General features: G+C 43.9%; 1 protein-coding gene across 6 annotated transcripts in view; it reads right to left on the bottom strand.

Moving 5' to 3' along the window:
- LOC119443051 (mediator of RNA polymerase II transcription subunit 12-like protein) overlaps window positions 1–23148 on the bottom strand; it is a 159505-nt gene that overhangs the window by 106364 nt on the left and 29993 nt on the right. For all 6 annotated transcript variants that reach the window (XR_007465751.1, XR_007465752.1, XM_037708183.2 and 3 more), the window contains exons 13-19: window positions 19524–19882; window positions 12708–12831; window positions 10698–11110; window positions 5936–6044; window positions 4616–4989; window positions 2290–2529; window positions 427–590 (exon numbers count right to left, since the gene is read on the bottom strand). Coding sequence is in view for 4 of the 6 variants with exons in the window: in XM_037708183.2 (XP_037564111.1) it covers window positions 427–590; window positions 2290–2529; window positions 4616–4989; window positions 5936–6044; window positions 10698–11110; window positions 12708–12831; window positions 19524–19882 (1783 nt within the window). In the remaining 2 variants the exon portion in view is untranslated. The remainder of the gene's footprint in view (window positions 1–426; window positions 591–2289; window positions 2530–4615; window positions 4990–5935; window positions 6045–10697; window positions 11111–12707; window positions 12832–19523; window positions 19883–23148) is intronic.

Genomic DNA, 23148 nt, shown 5'->3' with positions numbered 1-23148 from the left:
CGCAGTTCAAGTGTCCCGAATTTGCAACCTCATCGCTGCAGAAGTTTCAATAACTGTGCTCCTGTGGATGTCCAATGGATGTACAGAAAAGGCCCAAGTGCATGGTTTTGCATGTCCCTATAACGTCCGAATGTACTGTTCTGGCAGCCATCGGATGTTCGACGGACTGCCAATTTTCTTGCGCATAAGCATTCTATGGACGACCGTAGTAAATCCAGTGGATTTCCGTGGATCTCCGACGGACATCCATATGTCCAAAACTGGCGGACCAGTGGATGTCCATTGGACTTTCATTGCCCATTGGGGTGTCATATGTTAACGATGCAGAGTTATCGCTTAATGCCACCAGTGCTTTCGTGACCAGCACAATCGATAAGAGATGTAGTGTGACATCCCCTCAGCAAGTCTACCTGATGAAGTACTGACCTTTCACATGCTTGTAATGTGTAATCTTGGCACACAAGCAGGCAGCAATGGTATCTATAAAAGAGGCCTACAATGTACAAGCCTAGAGACGTTGCATATGTTCCACTCAAAGCAGAGCCCTTCTGCGCAAGCTGGTTTTCAACTTCAACAAGCTCTTTCAGCAACTGAAACGATACACAAAACAAGGCAATCATTTGTGAGATGCCACAGATCACAAGTGGACATCAGTGCAGTCCACCCCGACATGTACCCCAGCTAGCACATTTATCACAAGAAATTTGCTGTCAATAAAACACCGAGTGCCACATTTTCCTGAAAACCTTTTCAAAAATATCTTCCTGAAACCTTATACAGCAAAACCTCTTTAATTCAACCTCCGTTAATTCGGAAAATTGGATAATTCAGACTCGTCTTCTGGTCTCGGCAGGCATATGCAATATTTAGTGGCAAGAAACTCTTATTAATTTCGACGTATTTGGCCGCACACCGGTTAATTAAGACAAGCCTCAGAGTGCCGCAAATGCACAACGTAAAAGAGCAAAAGCGGTGCTAGCATCCAACCGAAACAAAGCGGTGGAGTCCGCATCGCCATTCGTCAGTAGAAAATGGCAGGAACGCTGGAACACTTCATGATAATTTGTCATTGTAGCCTTTATTCTTGCGTACACCTCATGAGGTGTATGCCTCTAGAACTGCATAAATCGCCATCCGTGATCACGCCGATAGCGACCATGGTTTCATCCACAGCCATTGTGCCAAGCAGTAGTTTTGTTTTGACTGAGAGCCAAGCGCCTTCAGAAATGCAAAGTCAGCATTTGTGACCGCGTCGCCGATAGCAACTACGGTTTCATTCGCAATTGATGCAACAAACAGTAGTTTCATTCTGACTCATTGCGCATTGGCTGCATGCCTTCAGAACTGCGTGGTCACCATCCATCCATCCATGATTGCATCGACAGCGACCATGGTTTTGTTCGCAGCGATTGCTACAAGCAAAACTTTAGTTTAGACTAAGTGCAATGTGTAGGTGACATTGCAACTCACACAATGGCATCGAATCCGCTGGCTACATCACGATAGACAAACTATCTGTTGCAAACCAGCTCATTGTTGAAAAAATAACCGGGACATGCGCGCGATAGCGAAAAGAATATTTCAGATGAAGACGCGAGTTTTGCAACACGGCCTCAATGCGAAAGAAGCCGCGAGGCCTTCGCCACTGCAACCGCTAATCGGTCACAAGATGACTGAGAACTGCAGCATCCGAACTGCTTTCGTGAAAAGTAGAAACAGAACTTACCAATTCATTTGGTAAATAAAATCGCGTTGATGCACTATTAAGCATTTGTTGATTGTTCTCTTGGCACAGCATGATAATATGGAATTTGGTTGATTCGGACATCTTTTTTCGGCCCTGTGAAATCCGAATTATTGAGTTTTACTGTACCAGCATTACACGGTGTCACTAACGTTAGGAGCACAGTCATATATCAGTCCAAGTTCAATTCCCACTCCTGCAGAACTACATTTTCTTTTTATTGTTAGAGGATGAATGGTTTCCATATGCTTCCGATTGACATTTCACGTAATTCTACTGGTGCTTCAGTACCTACCATCAACCTTGACTGGGTACTGTCAACTTTAATTGGATTCCCAATGATTCCAGCTCTTCAAATACGGTAAATGAGTGCTCGTCAGACATCAAAATCCCTTACAATGACAACAAGCAGCATTTCTTGCTTAGGACAAGTTAACTGAGAAGTTGAATAGATCCCGTTGTGCTCACCAAACAAGATGGCTAAAAATGGCTAAAGTGAAGTGGCATAATGTGAAAGGCTGGATGCAAAGACAGAACATGCTCACCTGAAGGCCAAACTCGATCAAGCCATGAATATTAAAGGATAGCTCCATAAGGTCAAAGAGAAAGGCAATGTAGTCAACAAGAGGAAGGTGATTGGAGGATCCTGCAGCAAAGCCAGCCAACATCTCCACCACTGATGCAGCACATGTCTGGGCAACCACATGCTGGTCGAAATAAGAGAGAGACTGGAATCTTGCTGTGACAGCCTCAAAGTTGAAACCTTCACGAGCATGTCGCTTCACCTGAATGACAGAAAAAAAAAAAAAAAGCACAGAAGAATTCAAAGTATCGCACAAAAGAGATGAAATCTGCTGCTTGTCATATTATATGGAGATGTACCAAGCTGGCCTACGACAGTGTTGCTGGGCCCATTTAACTATTTCCGTACCACGCCAATTGGGCATTGTTAGCACTCTATCGATGGTTTGAAACGCCGCTTTCAAGACCTTCCGAGCCGCTCACGGACATACTGCGCTATCGGAAGTGAAGGAGGAGAACTATATTTTAGTTTTCTAGGCAGTTTGCTTTTTTCCCGCGAGGCGGTGATTTTTAAACGCACTCCGAAGTTTTGCGATCGTCAAAGGAGAACGAAGAAATTGTCGGCCCGCTATCGATGGTATGAAATGCCGTTTTCGAGACCTTTCGCGCCGCTCACGTACACACTGCACCATCGGACGTGAAAAAGGAGGAACTATATTTTTGTTTTCTAAGCAGCACGCTTTTTTCCTGCCAGGCGGTGATTTTTAAACGCACTCCGAAGTTTCGTGATTGTCAAAGCAAAACGCAAAAATGTTCGGCTCGGGAAATGGCGCGCGCACTTCGGGAGATCGCAGATATCGCGATTCCGCTGCTTCTGCGGCTGATCTTATCAATACATTGAGTAGCAGCGAGTCAGAGGACACTGACTTTTCGTCGAACTTTGAGTCCATAACGCGACGACGACGCAAACCAGCCCGGAACATTGGCGGCCGCAGCCCAGCACGCCCAACTGAAGTGCTTGCAGGTACGTTTTTGTAACGAAATACCTGTTCAATGAAAAATTTCGTTTCTTTCGGAGATAGTTTCTAATAGGCAGCAATACATTTTGTATATCTCATATTTGCGTAACATTTTTTTCTTAGTAGATACAAGCGTGTCTTAACAAACTTAAAAACACCTACAGTGGAACCTTGTTGATATGATCTTCAAGGGAACCGGAAAATAAAGCGTATCATCCGAACATCGTGTCATCCAACGTATTATCCAACCAAATCGTAATTTCGAAAAAAAAAATTAAAAAAACTTATCATCCCGAAAAACGTATTAAGCAGAATTGTATCAACGAGGTTCCACTGTATTTTCCCCATGGTAGGGAAAGAGCTAAACTATATTTGTGCACAAAGCATTTATGTCCATGTAAATCCAGCTTAGTTGACAACAAATCAGTCCGAAAATTTGAGAGGAAGTTGCATGGTGAACAGCGCAGATGACAGGACAAGAAAGAAAGCCGGCAGATCCCATGCCCTGTTGGAACCGATGTTATGCGAAGCAGTGTGCCTACCGAGTTAACGAAACGACCATGAGAGCACCAAGACGTAGGCAGCTCTTTCATCACCTACATGACACGCATGTCACAAGTCCTTAGGAGTCCCTTAAGCTACACCTAAGAGACCTTAAGGCGAAAGCCATAGTCATGCTCATGACTATGACTTCGACCATCAACCTTTATCCTTTTCTGTCACATCCGAACCCATTCCATTGGTTTTTGAGTATTATTCTTTTTTCGCTGTCATTGTGATTTTTGCTGAGTCATGCTCATGACTATGGCTTCTACCCGCATCCTTTAGTGTTTCCTTCACTTAGTACCCACATCCGAACCCATTTCGGTGGTTCTTGAGTGTAAATTTTTTTCGCTGGGTCATTGTCATGACCTACATGATAAGCATGTCATGACATACATTCATGTCATGACATATCATTTACGTTCGTCACATACTCTTGTCATAGTATGCCAGTTTTGGTACATACCAAGTTAACAAACGACCATGAGGGCACAAAGACGTAGATGGCTAATTGATTGATAGATCAATAGATAGATTGATTGATTCATTCATTCATTCATTCATTGATACTGTCAAAGTAGCAAATGTTCGCCAAGATATGCTTCGCATGTAAAAGGAAGGACGTTAGTCGTGGCCAGGCGTGCAGTTCTATGTTTTCCCGGCACATGTGTTCCGTCTCTAGTATTTCTTGTCTTGTTATCTGTGATGTTCACCATGTTCCCTAACCAACTAGCCCAATTTCATACTCTCAGAGAGTTTCAACTTCCAAACACTGCCTGCAAGTCACCTTTCCCCCGTCAGCAATGTCCATGGATGCCTTCTTGGCAAACAGCTTCTGTAGTTCCTTGGTGACCTTCTTGAGCGCATGCCGCGCCTCATCGCGAATCTTTCCCACACCGTAGAGCAGAATGTGCCGTTGGTTGCAGTCATGAGACCAGAGGCCCCCTTCCTCTTGTGGCAGAGGGAAGTGTGTGGTGTACTGCAGGTGCCGCAGGGGCCAGTTGGGACTGCGCACCCCACTCGCTGGAGCCCCACCGCCGCCTGAGGCCCCACCACCAGGCTGGGAACCTATCCCTGCTCCCCCACCTCCTGGAGTCTCAGCCAGGGGCGTGGTGGGGCCTTGCAACGAGCCCCCTTCTTCCTTGTCCGAGCCCACAGAGTCTGCAGAGGGGAGCAGCCATACACAACAGTGAGCATGAGAAAATTTGACAATGCTAGCACATGAGAAGAAGACCAAGAGAAAAAGAATGCCTTTACTCAATTCTACGGCATCACGACTACGACTCTCCACTGGAGCTGTCAAAGAGTCATGCAAAGGTGGCTATGGACAGGGACGATGAACACACCAGCTCTATGGTTACATTTCCAGCGCAACATGCTTGGCATCTGAGACAAGTCATTGCCACAAGCAGGCACCATTGCAATCAGACGGAGTGCTAAACAAAGTGTCTACTTGATTCAAGCCTCCGTTCCTTAGAATCGAGAAAGAGCTTAACATCAAGGACCATGTGAATAGGTACAAAGATTAGGATTCTCGCTATCATCGCTGCCAGTTGCACAGCATTTCAGGCCATCACTTGTTGCAGTCTCCCATGTCCGCATCAGCAATAATAGAATCTGATGGCACTGCCATGGGAAGGTACGCAATAGGCACCTTCAGCAGGATATAGCATCTTCAGCATCTCTTCAAGAGCCCTGGCACTTCTCAGTGTTGTTAAAAAGATAGGCTTCTTACTGTCCTTAAGACTTAATTTTATTTTTCTCTGTCTGCTTCTCCCACTGGTTATACAACACTGTCACATGAAGTGAGCAGTGTGTCCAACATTTCTAATAAAACAGAAGTGAGAGAGAATATATCAAATTAAATTGAAAGTATCAAATCAAATCTGGAAAGATTCTGCTAACATATTACTACAAGAAAGACACTCTCTGCACATTCCATTGCTGCACAAACCAGCACGTAACTTATGGGCATCTCTCATCAGAATGACACACTGCAACTTGTCTCTCCTTGACCGAAATTTTCTTAAAATGCCATCTTATCTTCACCACAAGCTCAGTATTCATCATTAGCTATGGTATGCGAGGCAAGCCTTGCTTGACTTACCAGGCTGGTCACTCATGTTCTGCTGGCCTTCCTTAATGCGTTGCAAGATGTTATCCAGGTCAGCGTCTAGTCCAGCATCATCCATGTCCATCTGAACACCCCAGCCAACCTGTTCGAAAATGAAACGTCAGGCCTACAGCATTCATGAACAGTAGTATGCAACCTTTCCTGACAAATTATGTGTTGTAAAGTGACGTCAGTCACAATCAAACTGCCTCGCAAGCGCTGGCGGCGTGTGCAGTTTCTTCTAATATCTTTTACCTTGTCCTCCCTTCCTCCCGTTCATTTTCGTATATGTACGCTCCTAGACGGAAGCAATAAACGTTCATGTTCCAACCTTCCAACTGAGTGTTGTCGTATTCGGCACACACGCCACGTGTGTCGTAACTATGCAACATTAGGTTCCCACCTGCTGCTATTGTAAAGGTACAGCCAGTGCACAGGTCCATTTGTGCTGAATGTTTTTAATTGCAATTCTCCTGTAATAGGGAATATACAAGATATTGGAAGTTGGTTTTTCCATACATAAGGTGGCTTGCCCTACACAGGATGACCGATCTCCTGTTCATGACACTATTGAGCTGAGGATAGGCTTGCTAACAGCGGGGATGTAGTAAAGAAGAGATGGGAACTTGGACAGAGACACCAGATCATTTGTTCCTGCTTTATTCCAATTTTAAGTTGATGTCCATCATCATGCATTGGCCAAACAAGATGTGTGGGGAAGTTCACTTGTAGAATTTTGCATATCCCCGATTGCCCAGAAAATAAAGCACCACAGTGAATAATGCAGTGCAAATTTTTGCACTGCTGTTAACAGCTCACTCTTCTTTTTGAACATGTTTGAAGATTGTGTCACAAAATCAGCACATGATGACATAACGATGATGGTTCATAAAATCCCACTATGTGTTGATCAAGTACTTTACAAAGCAATGCATTTCTGTAGCTGCAAGCAGTCAAACAGTGATTAAGTATCTTGAAAAGTATCTTGGTAAAGAGTACAAAATGACAACCAAAAGTTTTGAAGTTACAGCACTTAATCATCATCATCATCATCCTATATTTTATGTCCACTGCAGGACGAAGGCCTCTCCCTGCGATCTCCAATTACCCCTGTCTTGCGCTAGCGTATTCCAACTTGCGCCTGCAAATTTCCTAACTTCATCATCCCATCTGGTTTTCTGCCGACCTCGACTCCGTATCAGGCCTTGACGAACCAAGAGACAATACAGGCAAACACGATAATCAGAAAAGCCTTCAAAGCCGCCCTTGGTCTTCCCAAATGCGCTAGCACTTGAGGGATTCGAGGGACTAGGCCTGCACAATACTTTTGACGAGTACGCAGTCGCGACGTTATATGCTCAGAAAGAACGACTTTGTTCTTCAACTCAGGGCAGGGAAGTATTGGCGAGGTTAGGCTTTACACTGAGGCCCCAGTATTGCGGAGAGACAGAGAGAGAAAGAAATAACATTTATTAGCCCCGAAGGAACTAAAGCCCAAGTCCGGGCCTCCTGGTAGGCTCATGCCTCCTGGCCCAGAACGTTCTTGACGTGCTGCACCAGAAGCGGCCACCATAGTTTTTCAAACCTTCGTGGGGGAGTGGTCCACTCCTCCCAGCTGCCAGGACGCTGGTTGTGTGGTAATTTGGAAAGTATTGTCTTTTTGAAGATGGCGTTTGCAGGGCACTCCCACAAGATGTGTTTATTTGATGGATAGGCCCCGCACTGTTTACAAGTGGGGGAGCCTGGGTCCCTGTTAATATAATGCGTATAGTGTGGTGTGAGTAATGTGTGTGATTGTGCTTTTTGTATGATTGAGGCGTCCTCTCTCGAATGCGTGTAGGATGGTGTGTTGAGAATTGTTGATGCTTCCCTGCGAGACTTCAAGATATGTATCCTTTCTTTCCGCTGCATCTTCTGCTCTTCTCTGGGGTTGTAAGTATCTTCAATAGGCCAAAGGATAAGAGATCCCGGATTTTCTGCGCGGGTGAGCTAGTGTGCTCTTACATTTCCTCGCAATCCTTGATGGCCTGGAACCCATTGTATGCATATGCGTAGAAGGGGGTGAGCATGCATGTACATGTGGAGCTTTGTGCGTATGTGGTAAGGAAGGTCATCATTTTTAATGTCTCTGCAAGCGCTTTGACTGTCTGTTCGGATTGTGATCGTGTCAGATGTGAGTGTCATTTCTGTTATGGCGAGCATTACTGCCAGCCATTCCGCGTCGTGAGGCGCTGCGACTCCCAAGTAATTTTTCACAAGCGTCGAGTCATGGCCCACGACCGCTGCTTTGCTGATTTCGGCATTATGACTGGCATCTGTGTAGTACGTGCTTTTATCCTCTGTCCTCTGCATTACACTTGTTCTTTTTGAGCGCCTATTTCGATTGTTTTCCAGGTGCATATTTTTTGGAATGGGATCTACGGATATCCTTGGCAGATCATCCCATGGTGGTAGTTTCGGGGGAATTGGGGTTAAGTTAGCGGTTTCGTATCCCAATCTATTCAGTATTCGTCGACCCTGATTAGATGATTTAAGTCTCTGTATTTGTGCTTGATTGTGCATGTCTATTCTGTCTTCTAGTAAGTTAAAGAAGCCGGTTGCTTCAATTTTATGGTTAGGTGCAAACTTAGGAACTCCCAGGGCAAGTCTAGCACACTTTCTAATTATAATGCCTATCTTTTTGCGCTGAGTGCTGGTTATCTTAGCGTATGGTAGATGGTACATTACCCTAGAAAAGATCAAGGCTTCTATAACATTACGAAGTTCATGTTCTTTCATTCCTCTCCTTTGTCTAGTTATTCTACGTATCATTGCAAGGATCTGTTCCAGTTGTACGGTCAGCTTCTGCACCCATGTTGATGCTTTACCATTGTCCTGTAGAAAAAAACCGAGGATTCTTATGGTATTCTTGCGGGGTCAGATTGCGTCTTTCATTCGAAGTTTGATTAAATTTTTATATTCTTCGGCTCGCTTGCTAACGTCTTCACTAATGACAATATATTCTGATTTCTGATATATTCTGATTCGGCGTAGTCACGTATAGTATCTAGCCCACATTGAATAATGTGTTCTTGCCATCCTGGTGATCCTCGACAGCACCAAATAGTTATATCATCGGCGTACAGAATATGTTCTAGGTTTAGTATTTGTTCTAGTAATGCGGGTAGCTTCATCATCGCAATGTTAAGAGGAGACAGCACAGATAGACCGCAATGTTCGATCTCACATCGCGGTGGCCCCAATTCCCAAGAGCATGCACCCCAAGTACCATCCTGGACGATGCAGAGCAAGGGCAAAGACTCTTCACAAACGTTTCGGCATGGGACCGGGAATGTATTACACGGATGCTAGTCGAACCAGCTCCGACACGTTTACCGTAGTCTCTACGTGTCAGAACAACGTTACAACGGCATCCTTCAAAACCTCCTCAGCATGCGTGGCAGAGGCTGCAGCCATCGCCTTGGCCATTCAGGATGCCGAGCGCCAAACCAATTCGGCTGTCATATTATCCGACTCACAAGCAGCTTGCTGCCTGTTTCTAAATGGGACGGCACCCCAGTCAATAATCAAAATTTTGGGCAATCGACTAAAAGGGCACCACACTATCATATGGTGTCCAGCACACGAGGGACTGGCAAGGAACGCAAGGGCAGACCATATTGCTCGAGGATTAAACGTCCAAGCAACGGCAGGGCCCAGCGACGACCTTCCACCGAATCCTCGTGACATCCTTTTACAGCAAAGGCAGCAGCGGAGACTTTTTGGACATCCTCACTCGAATATGAACAGCCAACAGGAGAGATACTGGCGTCGTATTCAGACGAATACATACCCCAACCTGCACCACCTACACAGAATACACCCCACGAGGTTCATTGACGAGTGCCCGTGGTGCACAGATATACCCACACTAAAACACATCACATGGGAGTGTCCCAAGAGGCCTTCGCACATAGACAGCCCAATAATACTGAAACATCCACTCATAAGGAATAGACAGTGGGAGGCATGGCTTGTGGACGAGTGCCGTGAGAGCCAATTGGCTCTTCTGGACCAAGCCAAGCAAGCCGCTCGTGCCAGTGGAGCCCTGGAATAGGGGCCCCAACCAGCGTGCCTTCTTTTATTTATTTCTTTTCAATAAAGTTATTACTCACTCACTCGACTGCGCTTCCCTTCTCTTGGTATCCATTCTGTATCCCTAATGGTCCACCGGTTATCCATCTTACGCATTACATGGCCTGCCCAGCTCCATTTCTTCCACTTAATGTCAACTAGAATATCGGCTATCCCCATTTGTTCTGATCTACACCGCTCTCTTCCTGTCTCTTAACGATAGTTCTAAGATATTTCGTTCCATTGCTCTTTGTGCGGTCCTTAACTTGATCTTGAGCTTCTTTGTTAACCTCCAAGTTTCTGGCCCATATGTTAGCACCGGTAGAATGCAATGATTGTATACTTTTCTTTTGAACGACAGTGGTAAGCTCCCAATCAGGATTTGGCAATGCCTGCCGTTGCACTCCAACCCAATTTTATTCTTCTGTAAATTTCTTTCTCGTGATCAGGGTCCCCTGTGAGTAATTGACCTAGACAAACGTACTCCTTTACAGACTTTAGAGGCTGACTGGCACTTAATACTTAATATTGACATTGATCTCAATATTGATCCTAATATTGATCTGCAAAAGTATTTGTGAAATACTAAACTACTCACAAAAGTATTTTGAGCACAGCATTTTAGATACGTGCTAGCACCCACCTCATGCTTCACTGCACCCGGCTCAAACATGTGCAGAGAGTCAGCCTGGCGAGAGGGCTCCCCCAGACTTCCAATGCCCAAGTCGCCCAGTCCAAGACCCATGGACATGCCACTAGCATTACCAGGGTTGCTGGCACTCCCATGGCTGGGTGAGGGGCCCAGGTTTGGGTCAAGGAAGCCCGTGAGCGACGGTTCAGGCGATGGAGCACGCGGGGCACCGCTAACACTGCCTGCTCCCGTTCCCATGACACTAGGCAGCCCGGCACCCCCTGGTGGGTGACTGGCAAAGTAGCCTCGCGAGATCAGGGTGCACATGTAGGCATCGTGGGAGAATACGTCACAGTGGATCAGCTCGGCAAACAGCAGCACAAGGTTGGCAAAGGCTGTCCGGTTCTCGGGAGATGGCTTGTCATCTGTGCCCAAAGATAAGAGAATGAGAAAAAAGAAATTGCCCCACAGGTGGCTGCACTTTTAGAAGGCCACCAACCACTCACGAACCAAAATGACTCCCCACTTCACAAAGCTACAAAGAGCACACACTGTGCCTTTCTGCAGCAGGTCTTGCTCTTAGAGAAAGCTTACAAATGTTAAAACTAAATATTTTATTTTTGTCTTTTGAATTTAATACTTGTTTTAGGCCTACAAGGACATTAAAGAGCAAAAGGTTGTTTGAGTTCGGTCAAGCAATTTTTTCAAGACTCAGCACATATGTGTTGGAAAAAAGTTGGAAGTTAGTAGAGAAAATGAAGAGCAAGGTTTTTCTTTTAAAGTTACCACCCAAACCATAGCATTGGTGCATTATATGACCCATTTTTGCTCAGAAAAGGCTCTCAAAGCTTTTCACATTCATTGAAAAGCAATTAATCACTTTTACACATTCTGCTCAAGCAAAATGCAAAAGCATATACAGCAGGATTTCAGTAAATGTAAATACCTTAACTGGAACAGTAGGTCAGTCTTGCACTTTATACTTAAAGTTATACACTACTGCATGTAGCATGGGAATATGCATTTTTTCTCTCGATGCTTTGAAACCCTATGAAAATTAAGTTTCTGGCAAGTTTCCTTCAAACTGAGCTGAAGCTTGCTGGGCTTAATATTAATAATTCAATTGATGGCAGGCAGTGGCTCCAGAATGCACTTATGATGGAAGGCTACCGGAGAAAAAAGCTACAAAAGCTCTAACATCTTTTTCTACAACTTGTGGTGTGTGTGTGTGTGTGTGTGTGTGTGTGTGTGTGTGTGTGTGTGTGTGTGTGTGTGTGTGTGTGTGTGTGTGTGTGTGTGTGTGTGTGTGTGTGTTTTTCAGCACTTCTGCTGTATTTACATTTATTATCCCATCAATGCCCCAATATTATGAAAAAGTCTGTGCAGTTTAAAGAAGTGCACTTTATATGCCATCTGCCACATTCTCTGAATAAATGAAATTTTAATCTGTTGATAATCAAAACATTGCTCTGAGATTTCATCATACATAAAAATCGGTTATAGTTGATTACAAATAAGGTGAAAAGGTAGCCAATGCAACAAGACATTGTAAAATGTGAACTGCATACCGAGGACAGGGGCTTCCATGTCAAGGAAATTGACGAGCAAGTTTTGGAATTTGGGCAAACCCGTTGGTGCTACCGGAGAAAAAAGCTACAAAAGCTCTAACATCTTTTTCTTCACTGCCCAATAGTGCATGTTGCTGGATATATCACAGTTAGAATGTTTTTAAATGCATACAACTTGTGGGAGGGGGGGGGGGGGGGTGTTTCAGCACTTCTGCTGTATTTACATTTATTATCCCATCAATGCCCCAATATTATGAAAAAGTCTGTGCAGTTTAAAGAAGTGCACTTTATATGCCATCTGCCACATTCTCTGAATAAATGAAATTTTAATCTGTTGATAATCAAAACATTGCTCTGAGATTTCATCATACATAAAAATCGGTTATAGTTGATTACGAATAAGGTGAAAAAGGTAGCCAAAGCAACAAGACATTGTAAAATGTGAACTGCATACCGAGGACAGGGGCTTCCATGTCAAGGAAATTGACGAGCAAGTTTTGGAATATGGGCAAACCCGTTGGTGCCATTCCAGAGTCCTGAGAATCTTTCTCGTCCACCAGGTCAGCGTCATTGTATTTCTGAAAGGTCAAACCTCAGTTACTTAAAAAGAAACACAAACACTGAACACTGCAAGCCACAGGCTAAATCTATGGTTGTTTTCTGAAGCATGCATTGCCTTCTGTCTTTCAGGAATCAACACAGCAGGGTAGTACTGCCACAAATATTGCCAGTAAACAACAGATTCATCTCCATCACAGGCCTGATTACAGATGCCACCTATATGAAGGATGCCAACAGTTGTAATCCTAAGCATAACTGAAAAGGAACCATAGTTGAAAGCACAGTTCTTAATTCCTAGTCTGGCATTTTCTTGCCATCACCAACTGGCTTTTTTTTTTTTTTTCTTTTAACAAAGGAATGAGTAGGCGTACTTGACAAATTTCGAGTGCGTCTTCATTGTCGTTGATTTGTTTTAACACACAAAGTATAGTAAAAAGATTGACAAACTTGAACAATTGCTTATCCTGTACCCTCCTGACGTTGCCGTAATCACGGAAACCTGGCTGCACCCTGGCATACATGACTCCGAAATTATTCCATCCTGTTACTCCTTTGTTCGTTTTGATCGTGACGGTCGCGGGGGTGGTGTGGCTAATGCTGTAAAACGTGGGCTTACATATCACGCTGAACAAGGCATCCATAATGACGAAAGCGTTTGGTGCACTATAAAAGGCCACGATACCTTCATATTAATAGATGCAATTTATCGAAAGCCGGATGCTCCTGACGAATATCTGATGCGGATTCATGATTACCTTACCGAACATGTTAAAAATAGAAGTAAAGTAGTCCTTATCGGCGATTTTAATCTTCCTTCTATTGATTGGAATTTGGAACACATTATCGATAACAGGCAAGAAGCATCCAGCTGTGAGCTTCTGCTGAATATTGGCTATAGCTTCTCTTTAGATCAGCTTGTCAGGCAGCCCAGGCGTATCAAAGAGCAAATGAGTTCGGTACTGGATCTTGCATTTGTGTCACATACTTTGTCATCCGAACTAACAGTAGAGGATGGGATATTCGATCGTATGCTTTTGATACTGACACTGAACGTTGGTTGCGAAAAATCGGGTTCTCAATCACGTGTTCCTGTCAAAGTTTATAACAGCTGATGATGTTGGTGTCATTGATTACCTGGAAGCATTCACAGACAACTTTTGTCTTGAAAAATACGGTACAGTGAAAATTTGTGGCAAGCTTTTAAAGAAACGACCGCTTACTATGAAGAAAAATTTGTGCCTACAAAAATAAAACGTACCAAGCGTAGAACACAATGGATGACACGAACAAAGGTAACTCTGAGGAAGTTCGTAGATGAACCCTTGAACTAAAATAGGAAATTAGCTCTGCACGTAACAACTTTTTTGTTACCACTACAACTTTCATGACACATGAACCGAGCAAATTTTGGCGCTATCTGTCCAAGACTGAAAACGGTGTTGCGCAGTTAGAAATCAGAAGAATAATTTAGGACGATGCTTCCATTCTCGCAAAAGCGCTTAACGAATATTTTCAGTCTGTTTTCACTCGCACTTCAAGACCTCCGGAACACGACGAAACGCTAGTTCACGATTCCACAATGGCGCCAGTAGAATTTTCAGAGCAGGGTATTTTGAATCTCCTCTTGCAAATCGACGTAAAAAAGTCACCGGGACCCGACAATATTTCAAATATGTTTCTGAGAAGCTATGCAGCGCAAGTGACTCCGTTTATTCATGAAATTTTCACTGCATCCTTTAAAACTGCTAGCGTTCCAGCGGAATGGCTTCGTGCAAAGATCATCCCCATCTACAAAGGTGCGAGCAAACTACAGGTAAACAATTACAGACCCATATCCCTAACCAGCTGTTGTTGCAAGCACATGGAGCACATTATTACCAAAGCAATTGTGACATATCCTGGAAGAAAACAACTTGCTATATACTAAACAACACGGCTTCCGCAAAGGTCTTTCAACAACAACACAGCTCCTGGAAACCGTTCACGACTTTGCTGCAGTAATTAATTCTAGACTACAAGTAGACGTTACATTCATAGACTTTTCAAAAGCGTTTAACAGGGTAACCCACTAGAAATTAATAAGTAAACTTAGGAACATTGGAATAGATGACAAATAGTATCCTGGATAAGCGCGTACCTTTATAACCGAACACAATTCATTAAAGTAAACAGTGCGGAATCAGAATGTTTGGAAGTTTTCTCGGGAGTACCCCATAGGTCTGTGTTGGGTCCTATCTTATTCGTAATATACGTGAATGACATGCACCTTGAAGTTGAACCAGACGTTATGCTAAGATTATTTGCAGATGACTGCGTCATATATAAAACAATACGAACAGAGGCAGATCAGGTTAAATTAAATTCATCCTTGCTCAGTATTGCCAAGTGGTATGACAAATCGGGAATGCAAATAAACGTAACTAAGACAGCATGCATGTCAATAACGGGGAAGAAAAAGCCACTTCTCTTCACTTACAACCTCATGGTATCGAACATTGCGCGGGCATAATCGTACAAATATTTGGGGGTGACACTAACAAGTACACTGAAATGGGACACACACATCAGTAATACGTGTCAAAAAGCGTTCAGACAACCAGGGTTTCTGCGAAGAAAGCTTGCAACAGCACCCATAATGTTAATTTATCATGCTATAAATCTCTGGTACACCCCATTCTTGAATACGGCAGTATTGTATGGGATCCCTACCAAGGGTATCTTATCAACAAGTTAGAGGCAATTCAAAACAAGGCGCTCCGTTTCTTTTATTCTCGATACTCTAGGAAAGACAGTGTGACGCTACTATTGGAGGCGTTTGCCGCTAAAATCGAGCAATTTCTTTTTGTGTGAACCCTTGACATTGCAATAGTCGACATTTTTTTTTTTTTTAATCACTCTGAGACTTGTGTAGATGTAACACTGCTCCATGTAAAATTGAAATTATATGCTGTTCCTCTTGAGTATGTAGACAGCATTGTCGAGTAAAACTTTGTGCTGAGGTAACATGATAACTATTGTTCTGGTATTATGTTGTGAAATTGATCTGTGCATTGACTGTTCACTCCTGTATGGGCCTGTTATTAGACTCACAATATCGAATAAATAAAATAAATAAATAAAGTGATAGGTGAGTGAGGATAAGGCGATTACGAGAGTGGCATTTGATCCTGGGAAAAGTGAAGCTTTATTAGCTCCACAGTAAGTAAAAGTGTGGATCCGAATGTTTCTTGCAGTATCGTTCATCGCAATTTGCAGTATCATTTTACAGTATCATTTTACAGTATCATTCATGACAAAAAAAAGATTGCCTTCAGAAGTATTCCATAGCCCAAGCTATAATACCTACAATGCATCTAGCCATCGGCCGTTTGCAATCATTAATTAATTACTGCACCATTCTTGCCCAATTTCACAAGAGATTTGATATTGATCTTTCGTTACGTCTGTTCATCGTTCTCCATTTTAACAGACATATTTGGGTCGCACCAGAAGAGTGAACTTCTGAAACAGATTTCGTATAATGTATGAAGGTTTACCCAGAAATAAGGTTCCCATCAATATTACAAATAGACAACATTGTTTACTCTCATAGCAATGTACATCGTTGGAAAGAAGACACTTTGCTCTATTTTTCGACATAATCGCCATCTTTTTCTACGCATTTTTGTAGACGGTGCTCCAATTTCAGGACCCCAATGTCGTAGAACTCCGCCGCCAACCAGTTGAAGCATTTCACCTCTTCTTTGACTTCATCGTCGCTCCGGAAGCATTGGCCACTGAAGTGTTCCTTTAACTTGGGGAAGAAGTGATAATCGCGAGGCGCGAGGTCCAGACTGTACGGTGGGTGGGACATGACAGTCCACCCAAAGTTTATCAAAAGGACCTGGGTTTGACGGGAGACGTGGGGCCAGGCATTATCGTGAAGCAGCGTTACACCGGCTGTCAGTCGTCCTCGCCGGCAGTTCTGGATAGCTCACCTGAATTTTCTTAGTGTTGCACAATAAAGTCTGGACCGCTTATAACATAAGTTGCTGGAGTCGCGAATATCTGCACTATAAGCGGTAACGCACTACAGTCAGACCCGGATATATCGAACCTGCATATAACGAATTATTGTGTATAACGAGCAGCAGTAAAATCCCCTTGATCATTTTTGTGTAACATTTATATTTTATATATCAAATTACCTATATATCGAACTTCTTTGTGATCCCCTTCAGATTCGATATATCCGGGTTCAACTCTATAACCAAAACAACTATTTTATTGCGATAATGAACACTCCAGGCGCATTACTGCCGTCGCTGTCACCGTGCTCTAGGTTCCGTATTCGCTTACTAAATAAATTAACAAGCATGGTGTCACGCGCGCACAAGCAAACATGCATGCATCTCGCTCGATGACAGCGGAAACGAACTGTCAAAACGCTCGAGTGACGAAGCGCGGCAAGCGAATTGACCTTCGTGCTATTATGCCTCTCAATTCAACGCGACCTATAAGCGGCGAAAACACGGCGCGTGGTGGCTTTTCCCTGTCGCAGATTGCTTTCAAGATAGGGCCAAGGCAATCGTATCGCCGAAGTGGATCGTTGCAGATTACGTCCTGCTTCGGTCCACTGAAATCGTTCCGCATTGCTTTGCTGGCGAAAATCCTCTCTTTCTGTTTGTGCCAGTCCCGAACGCAAGTTTCGGATTCTCCGAACGCCCGTGATGTGGCCCGATTTCCGTCCGTCTCCACACACTTGATCACTTTCCTTTTAAATGCGGCATCATGATGAACTCGGTACTTCACGCTGATAGAGCAGACGCAGAGAACGTGAAGACAGAAGGTAGACTATTGCCTAAGCACGTGTACTGCAGCACATGGAGGAAGCTACGGTAGCTAGGCTCGAGAGTAGCTAGGCTCGACACACGTGCGAGGCGGCCATTTCGAAATGCCGACGGCTATATGGTAACGCAGATTTAGGGTCGTACTCGATTCTAACGCACACGCAATTTCTGGACCTGTTTTATCAGAAAAAAGTGCGCATTATATTCGAGTAAATACGGTATGTGTGGCTTGAGGGGGGCGTTTGCCGTCTAGATTGACTGCTGAACTTCCAGGCAGCCACACTGTAACCAGTATTTCGTGTCCTGCAACTGCACTATAAATGATACACGTATACATAGAGTGCTATGGGAAAATTAACGGGAGTCTGAAAAGACCGTATTATATCCGGTCCTGCACTATAAGCGGTTACGTTATAAGTGGTCTATACTGTAACTGACGAGTTGATTGTTGTCCCAGGTTCCATGAAATCGATCAGCAGTATCCCCTTACGATCCCAAAACACACTGGCCATGACTTTGCCAGCAGAAGGAGTTTGTTTAAACTTCTTTGCGACTGCTGACCCTGAATGACGCCATTGTTTGGACTTTTGTTTCGCTTCGGGAGTGAAATGAAACACCCATGTTTCGTCTCTCGTAATGGAGTCCCACAATCCTTCCTTATCTTCTTGACACTGTTGAAAAAACTGGCGAGCACAGGCAAGGCGTTTCTCCTTGTGTTCTGCTGTCAACAGATGCGGTACCCATTGAGCACAACACTTGTGATACCCCAATTTTTCAGTCAAAGCTCTTTCCACTGTACCGTAAGAAATCCCAGGAATCCAAGTAACAAGTTTGCGGACGGTGATCCTCCTGTTTTGAAGAACTTCGCGTTAGACCATCTGGATAATCGCCTCCGAAACTGACGGTCTTCCACTCTGTTCATCGTGGACATCCTTCCAACTGGCACTAAACTCCCTGCTCCACTTTCGGACGTGTTGTACGGACATACACTTCGCCATACACTGTCGGGATATGGGGGGCAAGTCCACGGCTCTCCGCCTCGACACACCGAGTCCCGCAGTTGGCGCATGCCTGCGCATCAACCGCGGTCCGGTACAAGCTCGAGGAAACAGTAGATGACAACCACGTGTACACTCGGAAAGTATTTATTACGACTGCAACTAACACTTCGAGCAGGCCAGCTGGCTATAGTTGACATCGCTGAGGGTTCCCTTGAAGAGAATAATACACTAGGTAAAGAAGGGCTTCCGACTTACCAACAGGAGAATACGGGCGGCCGCGGCAATTGCCGCGGCAAGAACGCGGTTGACTAACCACGTGCGGGAATACGGGAGCGGCGGTGGAGACTTCCGCCATCGCCGCTTGCTGGGGACCCGAGAGACTCGGGCGATGTCAGCGGGATCTCATGTGACCCACCCTGTAGCGCTGCTAGCGCTTGCGATTCCCGTGCACCGCCCGCGGAAAAAAAGTTTTCCTTCTCCCAACTCTCCCTAGCGCGCATGCGTCTGCCGCGATGTTCGCTGCGCGTGCGGCGGTCATGGGACCCGAGGATTCCCACAACACCTCTGTCAACTGACGATGAATATCGGTAAAAGGGTAAAGTCCCTTTGGCATGCAAAAAGCGAATTACAGAACGAATCTCGCGCTTGGTGGGATTCTCGCACACAGGCACTGGTAAATAAAATGCACTGTAAATCACGTCTTTTCCAACGAGAGCAAAAAGCACAGGCAGGACAAACAAAACAGCTCAAATCAGCCCCCCCCTTCAAAGTGCCCTGCCTTTGCAACCTATGGCCCAGATATCAGCCACAGCAACTAGGCACTACCTAACCTCAAGCAAACATCCCTCACCGTGAACAACAGCAACAGGGAGTGCTCACCTCAATGTTGAGCTCATTCTGGCGCTTCTCAAGCAGGCGGGCAACGACAAGTGCCCGGTGCTCGCCACTGCGCTTGGTCGTAACGGCCCACTCACACAGAAGTCGCACAATGGGCTCGTCTTGCGGAGGAGGCGTGGACAACTGTGGCCCAGCCCCTTCTGTGTTACCCCCACTACCTCCTGTCCCCACCCCAGGGCCAGGACTTGCACCAGGTGCAGTGGCCACGGGCTGGGGCGGGTCACCACTTTTGGCAAAAACCTTGGAGTATAGTGTGTCCAGCGAGTTGGTGGCATCCACTCGGTCAAAGCTATGCCTGTCCAAGGCATCCAGCACTCCCAGCACACGTGTGATGGTTGTGCCTGCATCACGGGAATGTGCGATATGTATCTGAGAACACTGGGGAGCAAAGATGTTGCCAGTACATCTATACTTACAGTAGCAATCATGCTGAAATAAAAAGTGGTACCTCACCATCAATCAATGAATTGATCAAGATTTAGATTTTGGTGCCTAAAAAAATATGTATAGGTTTTTTACCACATTAGAAAATACAATGCATCTCAATACTCTGACCATTTCTAGCACTGGCGAATTTCTCACCCTTCCTGCCCTACCCAATTATCTATTGCCTGAAGACTGCATCTGCCTTACTTACTAATGATTCTGTTGCCTTGATAAGCTACTGATCATCTATACTACCTTTACATTACACGAACCCATTCAAGCTCACTTCTGCCCCCTATTTTCAGGTAGGTCATGAACGCCTCACATCAAGTAATTATTCTGCACGCCTCTGTCACCAAAAAAAGAAGAAGACAACAACAATCTGCTGTAACTGATAGCACAATGTAGTTCAACATGCTTGCGGGTAACTTAAGGTTTCAAGTCAGTTCTTTCAGAAGCATTTGTGCGTAGAACTCATAAATACATGACCCATACTACCAGGTCGCATCAGTCAATACTTAAATGCTCAGCAGGTCAATTGAATGAAGAAGCACAAAGATGGAAATAAAATGTGCTATTCATATTTATTTATTTTATTTATTTATTTATTTACAAAATACTGCAGGCCCGACTTGGGCCCTATCAGGAGGGGCAAAAGTGTACACGTGAAGGCAATACATAGTCACATTTACATACAGTGTAGTTCATACAGTGTTTCATTTGTACAGGAAAGCACGAAAGTAATAATACCTTGAATATCTCAATAATCACACAAAAAGGAGTATAAGTGAAATAATCAACATTAATCCTGAAGACTTTCAATTATTTTTAAACTTTGCACTGATGATATTGGCAGCGAGTTCCACTCGTTAATTGTGCGCGGGAAAAATGAAAACTTGAATAGGTTAGTTTTGGTGCTGTATGGGGTTAGTGATTCTTCATGTCGATGCCTTGTAGTTCGTGACACCAGTGATGTCACGTATGGCTCAGGGGGGAGTAGCAATTGACGATTCTTCAAATGAAAAAGAAATTTTATTCTGTCAATTTTTCTTCGTAATTGCAATGATTTTATGCCATAAAGATTCATTAGTTTAGTCGGAGAGTCAGTTTGGCGGTATTTAGAATAAATAAATCTAACTGATTTTCGTTGGATCATCTCCAGTGCTTCGACATTCTTTTTAGTATGAGGGTCCCAGACAATGGATGCGTATTCGAGTTTGGGTCTTATAAAGGATGAATATGCGAGTAGTTTGACATCAGGTGGTGTGTGTTTTAACTTATGTCGCAAAAAGCATAGTTTACGGAAGGCGGATGTGCAAATGTTCGAAATATGGGTATTCCAACTGAGTGTACTAGTTATTGTGACGCCGAGGTATTTGTAGTGAGGGACCTTCGTTAGCTGTTGTGAAGGGAGACTATACGAAAAAAGTAAAATGTTTTTCTTTCTACTCATATTCATGAAAACCGTTTTGTCAGCGTTAAGTTGCATTTCCCATTCTTGACACCATGTATGTATGTTTTGCAGGTTAGTATTCAGCAAGGCTTGATCATGCAGAGATTTAATTTCATTAAAAAGCAAGCAATCATCTGCAAAAAGTCTAATCTGAACTGGTTCATTTATGACCTGGACAATGTCGTTGATGTATATGAGAAACAAAAGCGGGCCTAGTACGCTTCCTTGTGGGACTCCTGAGCTAACAGGCAAATGTCGTGAAAAATTATTGTCAATACTTACAAACTGTGTGCGGTTTGCAAGGTATGCAGAAACCCAAGCAACGATGAACTCTGGTAGTCCTATGGTCTTTAACTCTAAAATTAGTTTTGTGTGGCAAACAAGATCAAAAGCCTTCCTAAAATCCTAAAAATATTACGTCTACCTGGCCTGATTTATCTAGAATAGAGGCAAAATTATGTATGACTGTGGTTAGTTGAGTTGTTGTGGAAAGACCTTTCCTAAAACCATGCTGAAATGGAGACAGTACACTGTTATCATTAAGAAATTTCGTAATATAAGTTGCGATATGTTCAAGGAGCTTACAGCAAGACCCGGTTAAAGATATCGGTCTATAATTCGTTAGCAATGCAGAGTCGCCCTTCTTTAACACTGGTACAATTCTTGCCGTCCTCCAGTCCTCAGGAATGATAGCTGTCATCAATGATTTGTTAAAAATAACTACTAGATATGGAGCGAGCATCTCAGCATATCGGCGAAGGAAAAGATTGGGTATATTGTCAGGGCCAGGCGATGCTTTTGCCTTAAGGTTTAGTAACATTGATATAACACCGGATAATGATACAAGATTTGTTTCATCATAACTGACATGATTCTGGTGTAAGGGTTCAGCAGGGTTGGAAAAGACACCGTAAAAATAGGCATTGAACTTTTCAGCAATGTCTTGTTTATCAACGATGACAACGTCATCCTGTACAATGCGGTCGATCGACTTCTTACTTTTCGAAAGAAATTGCCAGAACTTTTGTGGTGAACCAGAAATGAAACTAGGTAGCGTGTGATTAAAGTAGTGCTGCTTCGCGCTACTGATAGCTTGGTTTAGAATTTTCTGATTATTCTGTACTGTGCTCTTGCTGGCGCACTGTCGTTTAAGCCTTTTAATTTTTCTTTTTAGCTGCAATATACTTCTTGTAATCCAAGGGTTTTTACGGTGTGTTTTCTTAATTTTGTTTGGAACAATGTTTTCAAGGCTGTATCTGCACAAATGTTTAAACCGTTCCCAGAGATCAGCAGCATCTGTGCCTTGAAAGCTACCGATGTGCAAGTCAAGAAAGTCAAAGACACTTTCATCGTTTGCCCGTGAAAAGTCTTTGGTCATTATAGAAACAAGAGGCTGGGTTTTGCACGCCCCAAGAGAGCATGAAAGAAGCACCTTTTCATGATCGGATAGACCAGGCTGCACAGACACAGAGTAATCTTTAATACAACGGCTGATAAAAATAAGGTCAAGCGTGGAAGCGCAGTTGCCTTGAATGCGGGTAGGCTGATCAACTACTTGTTGGACGTCAGCCGTAAGCATTATATCAGTCAGGTATGCGACATGCGAGCTCATTTCGTGATTAGAAAATGGCTGATTCCAGTCAACACCTGGTAGATTAAAGTCCCCAGCCAAAATATATTTTCCATTTTTAAATGAAGCCACGTGTTCACATAGTTGACGCAAAAACA

The sequence above is a fragment of the Dermacentor silvarum genome, chromosome 2, assembly GCF_013339745.2.
Source record: "Dermacentor silvarum isolate Dsil-2018 chromosome 2, BIME_Dsil_1.4, whole genome shotgun sequence".
Classification (NCBI taxonomy): domain Eukaryota; kingdom Metazoa; phylum Arthropoda; class Arachnida; order Ixodida; family Ixodidae; genus Dermacentor; species Dermacentor silvarum.
Note: the sequence above shows the minus strand (reverse complement) of the source record. Positions and strands in the feature narration are given on the sequence as shown.